General features: G+C 40.6%; 1 protein-coding gene across 1 annotated transcript in view; it reads left to right on the top strand.

Annotated features, from left to right (window-relative positions):
- The window catches only part of LOC147255633 (cadherin-4-like), a 243,318-nt gene that overhangs the window by 203,891 nt on the left and 25,716 nt on the right, over positions 1-13,711 (top strand). Inside the window, exons 7-9 of the mRNA XM_086213454.1 lie at positions 2,733-2,877; positions 5,604-5,776; positions 9,687-9,824. Coding sequence (XP_086069580.1) covers positions 2,733-2,877; positions 5,604-5,776; positions 9,687-9,824 — 456 coding nt within the window. The remainder of the gene's footprint in view (positions 1-2,732; positions 2,878-5,603; positions 5,777-9,686; positions 9,825-13,711) is intronic.

Raw genomic sequence — 13,711 nt, 5'->3', positions numbered from 1 at the left:
ATCCAATCAGAGTTACAGTCCTGGCGAGCTTGCACGCCCAACCTATTAGTCAGAGATGAGCAGATTTATACCCAAGAGATGCTCCAATCAATGGGGTGATTTGTTAAGAAAGGCAGAGGCTTGCTCAAGGCTGCTTAAGTTAAACTCCATGTTTGCTGTAAAGGAAAAGCATCCTAGAATACAAAGTGCAAGGAGAGACCAGATGAGACAAGGTAAAGGTGCGTGTGTAAACGTGTGAACGAAGGTGCTGCAAATCATTTAAAGGCTTATCACACTACACACTGTAAGAGCAACAGGAACTCTGTTCAGTTGGATGAAAATCGAAGCATTTTCAACCCAAATAATACAAATAATCCTTTTTATTTCCCTGAGTTTCAAGAAAACTGAAACACAAAGTTAGAATTTGACTTTTGTTCTTTCTTTTGTTTGCTTCAAAGCAAATTGAATAGAAGAACTTGAAAATATCTTTGCAAGGGCAGAACAAAGTTATGGTCTAGATATTTTATTTCTAAACAGTGAGCACTCTGAAATTCAAAACCAGCCATGCAGCAAGATGCATTCTTATGAGAAACAAACTTATCTCCATCAGGATACCACCTCTTTGCCAAATGCAGAACACTGCCTGGTACGGACTGTTTTTTTCCCCCCACTTCCCTTTCAAGATAATAACTTTAATGTGGACCCAGAATTACATTTTGCCTTCTTTAAACATGGCGGTAATCTCTGACTCCTGCTGTTATTGAATTAAGGAGAGGGTGCATATGGGATGGTGGGACGAGGGAGGGTAGCGATAAAGGACCTGGCTCCCAGCCTGCTCCAGCGCACTGAGATGGGATGGCGGCACGCAGATATTGGGAGCAGGACAGATCAGACAATGCAGTGGAAAAAAGTAAAGTCAAATTAACCTCTGGGAGACCCGAGGACGCAATTTCAGTGGAGGTACAGAAAGGAAGCAGATGTGGAGAGGAGATGATGGGCAGCAGTGGAGAGGATCTTCACCTCTCTGAGGAGAAGAAGCCGATGGAGAATACTGCTGATTCTATTTCCTGCTGCAATGAGCCTTCGGGCAATTTCACTAATCTCATGGCTCTCACGCTCTTGCAGTGGCCAGGAAGCACTTGCTCTGATAGGAAGTGCACTATTCCCTCAATTCTCCATACATGATGGAGGAAAAATAACTTCTCGTGCTTACAATTTTCCATCTTGCTTCTCTGTTTGTTCCTAACAAATTTTAACTTTTTCCCTATCTTCCTCCAATATTCGAACATTCCTTTTGCCCCCGATGGTGTTTCATGGAGTGTTTGCTTGATATTGATCACTGACATTTTAACAGAATAAATGTTTACCGGTGTGTGTCTTGAGTAGCAAGATGAAGATGGTGAGTTCATTTTTTTCTCCTCATATCGTGTAAACTAAACATCCCCGTTGCTTCAAGCTGACAGGAGGATCACTGAATAAGTCATGCTTGGGGATATAAATATTCCCAGGTAAGGTGCAGTGAATCAAACCAGCTTTAGAGAGAACCAAGTTCATTATGAAATCCCATTCAGTCTGTTAGGTTGAGCTTCACCTGGTGTGGAAAAACAACAAACCACAAGCATTCAAACCAAACATTTCCCTGATTATTCAGTTATTTTCAACACTTTCATTTTCACTCTTTCTCTGCCCTCCCCTCACCTGACTACACAAGAGGTAAAGAAGTCAGGACCATTTTACAGCTTCTATTGATTTCAGTAATAATATCATGTCCAAACTTTGTGAGAAATCCTGGTTGGTGATTCCATTGATCTTAGAACAGCTGAGCAGAATTTGTGATGTGCTGACTGTGTTTGTGGATTCAGAGGGAAGTGGGGAGATTTCAGGACTCCTTTTTCAAACAAACGCAGCCAGTGTGTCGGTCTGGGATCCAACACACTGATCCTGAAACAGCTCGTCTTTACAACACACCCGGCTTCTATAAAATAAAGTGTTTCTGGTTTTACTTTCTTCTGACATTAAAAACTGCCGGGGACTAAGCTTAAGAGATATACCAAAAAAAAAAAATTCAACTCAGCAAGAAAAATATCAAAAATATTACCACTGGGCCCCGTCTTCTTTTTGGGAAACTTTTCTATTGTATAATTCAATAATGGAGATTTTACTTTATTGGCATTTCCAAACTCAGAAAATAGTGTGGAGGTGTATTTCTGATGGCATTGCTCTGAAAGTAACCAGCTCGGATGGATAAAACCACTTCCTTTCAGTTCATTCATTTTATCCTATTTGTCCCACCTTCTTCTTCATTCATTCCTGACTGGAAATACACTGAAATGATATTGTGTATCCAAGTGACATGAAGAGGAAACAGAACTGCCCTTTTAATTGTCCATATACCAAATGACAAACCATGGTTTACTCAAAAATGCTGGATGCACATACTTTGAATTGAACAAGACTGATGAATAATTTATAGTCACCAAAATCAGGTTCTCCAAGAAATTGCCATTAATGCTTTTGTTTTGATCGGCGCGTAGCAGTAATTTATCTTATTGATAACAATAATAGAATCATATTACTTCTCTGAAGAATTAATGAACAACAGAGCAGTCAAGCAACTTATGTTGCACAAAGCAAATAGCTTTCTATCACACAAGAAACTTTTTTTTCTTATATGTTACGTCTTCATTTTCAGTGCATTTCTTTCTGCTGCCATATTAATAGTTATAGATCATAATCTAACCTTTGCCTTCCAGCTGCGAGCTCACGCCGTGGACATGAACGGGAACCAAGTTGAGAACCCCATTGATCTGTACATCTTCGTTATTGACATGAATGACAACAGACCTGAATTCAAGAACCAGGTCTACAACGGCTCTGTGGATGAAGGCTCTAAACCAGGTACTGAAGGATAGATGGGGAGGGATTAAAGCAAGAAGAATTATGGGAGAGAAGTATTTATCAATGACTGAAGTAATGTGCCAAGGGTTGATCGTGTTTAGATATGAAAGAAGATGAAAAAAGAAAATGACTGACTAGTGTATCAGGAGACACCGGGGTCATTAAAGTTATGACACCAGTGTATCTTTGACACAACAGAGAATTTTCCATTCCCCTTGATTCAGCCTGGAGACTGCTCCTACAGTGCCTTTGCATTTAGTCAGCTGCAGTAGCAGCAGCCATAAAGCAAAGAGGGTGCTCAGCCACAAGAGGAGATTGAGGATTAAATGTACCACACTGTAGCACCACTGGGTCATTTTATGTCCAACCTCAGGGCTGAAGAATCATTGAGATGAGCTGTGTGTGTGTGTGTGTGTGTGTGTGTGTGTGTGTGTGTGTGTGTGTGTGTGTGTATAGAGACACAGAGAGAGAGAGAGAGAGAGAGAGTACCTGATGAGCTGGAGTTTATTGCACCAGGTGATCGAAGGCCTCTCTCTCTCTCTCTCTCTCTCTCTCTCTCTCTCTCTCTCTCTCTCTGCCGTTCTGCCCTCCCTCTTGGCCTCCTCCATGCAGCAGACAATTCTCTGTGGCATGCATGACATTCAGCTGAACAATAATCATAAAAAGAAGAGAGTTCTAGAATTTAGAGCTCCAGTGGCTTCAATGGAAGACCAATTACAGACTTGAATTAGTTTGCAAATTAAAGAGTCATTATGGGGACCTAATCCTGTCAGGCACAGCTTAGGACGCCCGCACAAAGGGTCCACATTAAACCCCCTAAGAGTGCAGCTTAATGAAATTACCCCGGCCATGTGTGACATATTGTGATTCGTCATATCCTTCTCTCTATCCCTCCATCTTAAAGAAAAGCAGTGGATAAAGGACTGATTGTCACTTCACTTGGAACCAAACCAAATATGGAGTCTGTCTACTGCTCCTCTCTTTTCCTCTCTTGCTCTGTTCTAGACAACTTTTTTTCTCGTCTTGCTGAGAGCCTTTAGAGTGCTCCCTCTGGCCAAGTCATTGACAAATGTTGCTTTGAAATGTAATGAAGTTTGAAATGGGAGCTGCAGTTACAATTATCCTCGGACAGGGGCTGTCACTGGCATGATATCACTATCTCTGGCAATTAGAATTGGCTTTGAGAAAGGGAGTGCGAGAAGGAGGGAGAGATGGGGAGATAAGGAGACTGGGTGACAGGCAGTGATCCAGCAGAGTTATATGAATGCGTGGAGGCAGCAGAAAAAAAACAACGGGAGTATTCATAGAAGGAGTGGATTCTTTTCTGCAACATAAGTCTGTCTGTATTTGCCTCTTTCTGAGCGTGGTTATTATTTATGGAACTTGTTTGCAACAATTTCAAGGCTGGAGTGAGCCTGTGAAGATCAATTTAAGCAAAAGCTATCAAACATCGTGATGATTTTGGCTAAATGAATGGGCACAGTAATCAATACTAGAAATAATTTGACTGAGGCACTAGCAAGCAATTTTATCCATCCAGTATATTATATTTGATGTGAGTTATGCTGCTATAAAAAACTGATCACAATTATATATATTAGAACAGCTCCATTTTCCATTTTTTATTGATGAAACATAAAACATGGAGCTGATGTTGGGGGAAACAAGTCACTGACATCTTGGTTTGCAGTTTTTCTGTAAGTGAGGCCTACAGTTCAAGGAGTTTTGTCTCCTTATCTGTCTTCTTTTGTTAATGACCTGCAGTGAAATATTGTTCAAAATAGTTATTTATAATTGTAATTTGATACAAAACCTTCGCTTCTTTTATACAGACTAAAGTTTGCTCCAAACTTCAAGGCTTTATTCACGTCCATTCCTTAGTAAGATGTTCTGAACCCTGTTGATCCCAGAGAATGCCTTGTTTATAATTTTTGAAATGTAATTATTTTTCAGTTCTTGGTAACTTATTGTTTGTTTGTTTTACCTCTGGCAGTTTACCATTAATTTTTTTTTTAACCTCTCATTGACTTTGCACTTAAAAACAACGTCTAAAGCACCTTTATGCACTCCTAATTTACCAGAATAAAATATTGGTTTGTACATTTCTGCAAGTCATGGATTCACATCATCTCTGTTTCTCAGCCCAAAATGTTTATCATATCATTATTTCTAAATGCACCTATATTAGCATTAACAACACAGCATGTTGATATGAAAAAAAAAATATGATGGGTGCTAAGATGAAGGTCTGCTTAGATTAAGGTGTGAACAAACTGTGAACCTTGAAGATGAAAACACTGCAATGTGGAACTGGAACAGTAGGCCAATATTCATGATTAGCACCGGAGTCTGTTTTCAGTCTCATCCTTCTTTTGTTTCACTTTAAATGACCCAACAACATTAACACAGAATATTTCATTGTGCAATTTCGATATGGAAATGAAAGTGAGACTACTTTTCTTAACAGCAGCAACAACAATAGCCACAAGGAACAGAAATTCTCTTTAAGTCAGAAGTTGTACAACAATATCTAAAATTCAGCAGGAACCAAGAACCATTATGCCTGAACAGCGACAACAGATTTTTTTTATTCTGGGTAGATTGTGTCATCTATTGTATTTTGTCCTCTGCAAAAAAAGAAGAACAAACACAAATACATTTATCTGTATCTGTATATTTTCTTGGAAATTGACCAACACATTAACAAATGTGCTTTTCTTCATCAGGTACATATGTAATGCATCTATCGGCATTCGATGCTGATGACAACACCACAGCTAATGGGATGGTGCGGTATCGAATCCTGTCCCAGACGCCACACAGCCCCATCCCAAACATGTTCACCATCAACAGTGAGACTGGAGATATAGCTACTGTGGCACCTGGTCTTGATCGAGAGGTTGGTTTTCTCCATTCTAAAGCATTCTTAAAAATGTTAAGTGCATGTTTAGGTCGCATCATTTCTCACAATATGGCATCATGGTGTATACAGTGTCAACAACGGCGAGTTATCATCTTTGCTACGGGAGTGTAGAATTGTTCACTCTGATGACACACTGAGCTGCGACTTATAACAGCCATTTCCAGACATACACACTCCTCTAACAGCAAATTGCCGACTTCTGCGGTCACCTTGTTTATGGAGCCATAAAAGTTGTGACAAGATCCAAACGTGTTTATTCTTGCAACATGGATGTGCCAGTCTCAGCTCTGCAAAGAAATCTCTCAGACAGATCATCCTCCCAAACTGTCACCACTGACAGACCTATTAACAGCACATCATGTTGCACTGGGCTTCTCACAATGTGTTGCGCCTAGTGTGTGTGTTTGTGTGCATGTGTGGTAAAGATAGAGTGTGAATATGTCAGACAGGGTGCCCTTGACACCTGTCAGACAAACACAAAAGCCCACATTATCACATCTACATTTGATAAAACACAGGCAATGGAAGGGAAGAAAGAAAACGAAACAATGGGACAAAAAAGAGATCTGGGCAGACAACGTCTTTCATAAGATTGAAGTGAGAGTTAATTTGGTAGTGGAAATAGGCTGATGGAGACAAGAATGCAAGGTGAGATATAAGAATGCCAGTGGGAGAGAGAGGTATGAGGGGAACATGGAATAAATAGGTCTATCGTTACCCTGCTAATACTAATCCAGCCAGTCACCACTAATGTAGGATTAAACTCCTACCTTCAATATACACATGCTCACTACTATTTAGGACATACTGAATGTGGACTTCATTTATTCTTAAACCATAACCTGATTTGTACCTAAATTTACCCAGGGCAGTTCAAAGGAAAACTCTGGGCCCTGTTTTCCCCCACTGTATGTATAAGGTGGAACTTTTTGATCGCGACCAAATTATTTTGAATTGTTCCTTTATTGCAATATTAAGCGAGAACAGGATAGCTGCAATGTAGTTAATATCGGGCAGTTTTTCATGGCAGATTCTTTTCACGAAAAGTGGGGTTTTGCAACTGAGAGGCTTTGAGTGTTATTTTTTTAACCACAGCATTAGAAGGATTCATACAATTCTTTTTTTTTTTTAAGTTTCTCACACTTAAACATGGCAGAGCGGAACATATAGTTATCTGGAACATAAAGGAACTTCAACAAATAATGTAGTTCTTTAGTTTGATGTGGATTGTGCTGTGGAGACTCTGTTACTGTGGGTAATGCAACCCAGAAATGAAGAAAGTATGTGTTGTAAAGAGATCTGGTGATCAGCAAGAGTCCAGCACCATGTGTCATAGCATCGGTGCATTCACCCTTTGGATTGACCGTGCCCAAGACGTTCTTTAATTTGTCCATGCTAAACCCGAAAAGGCAGCTAAGACCAGAGGGATCATTGGAAGCTTTCGGTTGAGTAAGTGTGTGAGATGTGTCCAAGCAAGGCTTCAGTTCCTCATTAGCCCCATCAATTACACTGAGGATAACAATCTGAAGTACTTTTAGCAGATGGACTTTGATAGTTCTTTTGCTGGTATAACGTTGTAAAAACAGGCCAGAGTCAAAAATCCCAGTTCGCCCTTAACTAAGAGCAGCTCTAGCTTTTTCAAGACCCCTCTTTGTAGACTGTTGCACAAAATTAACATCTGGAAATTATTATTTCACAGCAACCAAACATGAAGAGCTCAACTCTGCAGAAATCATATAATGAGGGCATTGTATGCACTGCTGCTGGACATTCTCCATCCACATTTAGACAGAATTTTTAGCTTATTTTAGTATGTGATCTGTACATTGTTATTTACATTAAGTGCTCATGATTTCTTAGTCTATTGGTTTATCAAGATACAGTTTTCAGTTTGATATGTGATTGATTGTCTGAAACTCTAATTAGGCAAAAACATTAAAATGTTACCAAAGTCCAGCCTCTCAAATGGGATGATGATTAAAATACAATCACAAAAAGAGCGGGTTCGAGACAATGAGAAGGCTCCTTATTACCATTTTATACAGTCATGATTACAGTATATGTACACATACGCATTACTGCTTGTTGTAAAGGTTTTGTGTGTAAATTCACAAAATGGAGAGGTCCAAGCAGCCATCTCTTCTCTTTTAGCCCTTAATGACTAAAACAGCATGCCTAATCTCAAGCCTGAATGTAAAATTAACCTAGCTGTAACCTTAAACCTAAAACCAAGTCAACACTCAAGCTCACTCTCAAAGCCTGAAACTTTAATAATACTTTGCATTCACAAAACATGATGCTTTCACATGTATAGGTAATTTGTGGATGCACATTCACCCTTAGTTTTATCGTACAAATAGATGCCTGTGTTTTCCTTTATTGTAGTGAACACATAGGAAGTCTCACAAACTGCAGGAAAAAAAATTGAGCACATACAGAATACCTAAACTTCACAGGAGGATGTTACACAGCACACTGCAACGCTTCCCACGTCCACTTTGGCCCTTTGAAACTTTGAAAGTTTCTGTGCATCCCTTCCTTTTATTGGACTGGGGTGTTGGAGGTGTCAAGTCTCTGCAAAATAAAAGAAAAAAAAGAAAGAAAAAAAGCACAGCATCTATTTTTGGTCGTCCTCCTCCCCTGTGCCTCAGCTGCACCCCCTTCTGTCTCTCTTCCTCTTCTCTGTTCTTTTCTTCTGAAACATCTTCTTCCTCTTCTTCAAAAAACTCCCACACTGATTCTCATCTATAGGTTTCCACTGGTCTGCAGTGGACTTTTAAGAGCTTGTTGACAGCAACAGACCTCAGTCCTCCAGAGGAAGCTGGGGATGCTGTGGTGTTGTTGCAATTCTGAGAGGTTTGGAGGAGCTCTACATAATTACTCCCTTGTCTAATTAGTGTGTGAGTGTTGTGTACATGCTGTGTAGTGGCTGATGGGACAGTCAAGCAAGCAGTGCTTCTAAACAAGATATTGAGAAAGAGGTGTGTGTGTGTGTGTGTGTGTGTGTGTGTGTGTGTGTGTGTGTGTGTGTGTGTGTGTGTGTGTGCGCGTGTGTGTCTGTGTGTCTTGCTCGTGCTTGTGTTTGTGTATGGATGTTAATGAGGGTGTGTGTACAAGGTTGGAGTTCAGCATATCTTCTAGCATCAAGATGAGAGGAACTGAGAGGAGCTGTCTAATCCTCCTGACGTGGCGTCCTGGCCTAATTGGGATATTTACTCGGTAATTAGCAGGTTAGAGAGACACAGGGAATGTAATTGGGAATCTCAGTGACAAGACACATTATCCAGACAGTCGGCTCCTGGGCTCCTCCTTCCTGCAGCCCATTAACTGCACCATGGGACAAAAGAAGAGACAGAGGATGCTGGTGAATAGAGGGAGGGATGGAGGGAAGGTGGTTGGTAAGGGAGATGCTCATCCACAATCGCACAAGAACAAAATAAGAGAAGCACATTTCTCAGCTTCTACTTAAATGACACTGTGCATTCAAAAGATGAAATAGCATTTATCATTTCCTCATATTATTGCTCCATAGATAGACCATTAGTCTCTGTCAGCTGGATCATTTCTTCACCTCTGTCCATCGGTGGCACTGAACAAGTAATGTCTTTGATAACATACTCGTGGGGAGGCTTCACTGTGCAGCCATCAGATGGTGTGAAGGCTGGATATTTTCCACTGAGGAGATTTCAATCCAGTCAAATGAAAGACTGCACCCATGTGATTCTTTGTTTCAAATGAGACCATGGACAGCTCTGCAGGCTCTGCTTTCTCCCACATGCAGTCACTGTCTGTAGCTTCTGACTTGAGAAAGAGAATACTTTTTCTGTAGATACATCACAACAAACTAAACTCCACTGTTTTGTCTTTTTATTGTTTGCCTTTACAGAAAGTGTCCCAATATACTATCATCGTGCAAGCCACAGATATGGAGGGAAACCTCAACTTTGGCCTTTCCAACACAGCCACTGCCATCATCACTGTTACGGACATCAATGATAACCCGCCCATGCTGACCTCCAGAACTGTGAGTTGCACCAAAGAGAGGAGTGGAAAGGATAACAATTCAGAGATGACTGTTGAGGGCAAAAGTATTAGCTAGGTTGAGGAAAAAGAAATAAATTGTGACACTTGAAGAAGATAATGAATAAGACTGAAAGAAGAGGGGATGGATGGAGAGGGGACTGAAAATGGAAGAAACAAGGGAGAAAGAAAACAATGTGTTTTAGAAGAAGATTTCACAACAACAGGGAGGGAGCATTATGAAGTGCCAGTGGTCCTTTTCATTACCTTGCAGTGGACAGACACACAAACACACACACACACACACACACACACACACACACACACACACACACACACTTACACATACACACAGGGAAATGACTAATCCATATCATTGACTTTCATCAGCGATAAAACTAGAGCCAGCAAATTGTTAATGATTGTTGTCATGATAGTGATATTTAGAATAATGATTACATTACAGAAGGTCATTATTGAGAGTGAGATAAAAATTAAAAGTCCAGGCTAATGCACTGTATGTAATGTATCATATCACTGTTGTTGCAATTCAGCACCATAATAATGAATGAATTAGTGAAGCATGAGATTTTGTTATTAAAAAGTTTACTCTACTTTATCGCTGTCTTACTCAGGTAAATCTGGTAGGTTTGTACTCCTGCTAAAAGTACAGATGTCTAGGTGGGTTGTGTGAGGAGGCAGCAGACAGCTGGAATGTGATGCAGAAGAAACAAGAATATGTTAAGAGATGTAACGATGTGCAAAAGCGGAATCAGTTTGTAGGTATTCTAGTATTATGTTATGATGAAACATCTTTCAAGTTGTCAGAATGGCCTCTGGTGTTAGAATTATTCAGCATCCAGGAGAGTGTGTACCTGTTGGGTAGATAAGGTGCTTAGCTGTGTAACTGCAGGAACACCAGCCGAGGCAGTATCAGCAGTACAGAAGGTGCGGCTCTTTGAGGCAGTAGCAAAGGAGTTAGCATTAGCATTTGCCTGGGGGGCTGTAAAGACCCTTAACACCTGATTTGTTAGCGTTGGCATTAAGCATATGTCAGCCATAGAGCTCATCAGAGATTTGTTATATTATACACAGCAGGAAATGTTCAGAGAAAGGGCAGTTGAAGAAAAAAAAAACATACAAAGGAGATGGTGAGCAAAAAAGAACAAAGAGGGGAGTTGATGAGCAGACCACCGTGCAGACTCCAAGACAAAAAAATGGAGTGAGGAGAAAGTGATGAGTGAATGATGGGGAGAGGAAGAAGAATGAAGGATTATCTGATCTCAGGAGCTATTTTCTACACCAGCAGTGATAAAGCATAGACATGCTATGTTGTAAATCAGAGGCCTTTCCTGACTCGGCATCCCCCTCCCCACATTATCATTCTCTTCTGTTGGTGGCATATTGATGATACTGGCCAGTAATAGATTAATATTCTCTAACTGTATTCCACCAAGTTTAAGTGCATTTCATCATTGCCCCAGAGGAAAGCTAATACTATCATAGATATTGATGATAAACTTTAGTGGAGGTTTTGGAGCCACGATGAGCAGAGCAATTTTACCCTCTGCCTTCATAAATCACCCATTTCAGTGGTGGGATAACATAAAAGCCATTTTGTTGAGAATGCTTGCCATTATGCAAATATTTAGTCTTCGCAATAAAGGCAATAGATCTATCAAAGTGTCCCAGAAATATAAAGTTTGGGGAATTTGTCTTTAATGTTGATAATTAATATTTCATCCTGTCTGTCAGAGGCTGGCCTATTTTTCAAGACAGCAAGGGGTTTTGTATGTGCATGAATGGGAAAGCACTGGCTGCTTATTTAGGGCTACATACAAGATTGCATTATTTTCTTGATGTAGATAGATGAGATAGAATAAAAAAACAATTTTCTCTTCTGTTGTTTATCCTTACCATATGACTTTATTCCTTATAGTGTGGAATGCTTTGTAAAAGACCTACTCTCAAGCAGTCAGGGGGACGTCAGTGAAAGGTTTTCTTCAGGGCTCCCTTGGCCTCACTTTAATTCCGACCTCACATAGTTCCTGAAGTTCCCTGTCACTTCTCTCACCTCCCCTGTCCTCTTTTAGTGTTTCCCCACTGCCAAAACAGTGTCAAAAAAGCAAGGGTGTTGGCAAGAGGTGTTTTGTTTAGTGCTGTGCGACTGACAGCTGCACTCTGTGCCAATTATTAGCAAACAGCTTGCTACTGCTTCCCTATAGTCCAACAGTTGGTGACAAGGTACAGTATCATAGACAGAAAAACTACCCAATCAGAGAGAAAATCTTTACATCTGCTTTATAGCTAAAACAAACATACTGCAGTTCTCTGCCTGTTAAAGTAATCCATAGTGCATGGTCTACGGCAGATGGTGCAAGTGCCTTTGAGGTGCACCAATCCATTTAAATTAGTTATACAATAATCTGGACCAGAAGGGCAGCATGCAGTGCCAAGGGGTTGTTCCAAGAACCTAAAAACCCCTTTGGACCTTGCATCCATCCATTAGAACGGGCATGATATATTTCCGTCTCTACACCAATAAATACTTATGTAACTGGATGATGTCAGCACTGATTGGATCCTGATTATCCAATCAAGTATGAACAGGAGTATTTTATTAACACCTTCAGACCCATATTTTTTTCTTCTGGCCAAAAAAAAAAAAAATTTAAACTGATCCTGACTCCTCTACAACATAAAAACAAAGTGGGAAAAACACATTTTTGCTAACTCGTGTTTTTATTAGTACTTTTTCATGTCCATTCCAATGGACACCAGGACAGCATGAGTGTAAAATGTCATAAAAACTTAAGAAAAATAAGGCTGAGATTTTCCCCATAGTAATCAATCAGTAAACATCTGGAACTGTGCGTTTGCATGTTTTTGTCTTTTTTCTGTAGTCTGTGTGAGGTTCTGAACATGCACATGAACTTGATAGGCTCTGAGTTTTCCTGGTGATGACCTCACTGCTGTTCCCTACCCTCACTGTGATACACCTATCAAGTCCATGTGCATGTTCAGAACCTCACACAGACTCAAAAACAAACAAACAAACAGTTCCAGATGTTTAAGCCATACCTGATTGATTACTTTATGGAAAAACTCAGCCAAATTTTAGTAATTTTTTTTATGACATTTTATGCCTATCGGCACGGTGGTGCAGTGGTTAGCACTGTCGCCTCACAGCAAGAAGGATCCGGGTTGGAGTCCTGGCTCTGGCTCGGGATCTTTCTGTGTGGAGTTTGCATGTTCTCCCTGTGTCTGCGTGCGTTCTCTTCAGGTACTCCGGCTTCCTCCCACAGTCCAAAGACATCAAGAGGGGACGAGGCTGATTGATACTCTAAATTGACCGTTGGTATGAATGTGAGTGTGAATGGTTGTCTGTCTATATGTGTTGGCCCTGTGATGGACTGGCGACTTGTCCAGAGTGAACCCCGCCTCTCGCCCACAGCCTCTGGGATGGGCTCCAGCCTCCCCGCGACCCTTAACAGGAATAAGGGGAAGAAAATGGATGGATGGATGGAGTTGATGGATGGATTTTATGCCCATCTTGTTGTGGCATCCATTGGAATGAACATGAAAAAAAAGTGTTTTTCTTGCTTTGTGTCTATGTTGAAGAGGAGTCAGAATCTTGTTTTTTTTTTGGGGGGGGGGGGTTCAACAGAAAACAAGGTGGGTCTGAAGGGGTTAAGGAAATAGGTGTGTTTTGATGTTTTTTTTCTAGGTGTAGGGTGGCACTTTAGCTGTCCCAAAACAGAAAGACAGGCTTGCTCACTGTATGACACTGTATTCGCTCATTCTTACAGCAATTTTGAGCTCACTCACTCAGCCTAGAAAATTCTCCAGTGAAAGTACTCACAGGTGAATGCGCAACATAAGTCCTTGCAC

Source organism: Aulostomus chinensis, chromosome 9 (genome assembly GCF_037954235.1).
Source record: "Aulostomus chinensis isolate RoL2024-O1b breed Wild chromosome 9, RoL_Achi_v1.0, whole genome shotgun sequence".
Taxonomy (NCBI): domain Eukaryota; kingdom Metazoa; phylum Chordata; class Actinopteri; order Syngnathiformes; family Aulostomidae; genus Aulostomus; species Aulostomus chinensis.
Note: the sequence above shows the minus strand (reverse complement) of the source record. Positions and strands in the feature narration are given on the sequence as shown.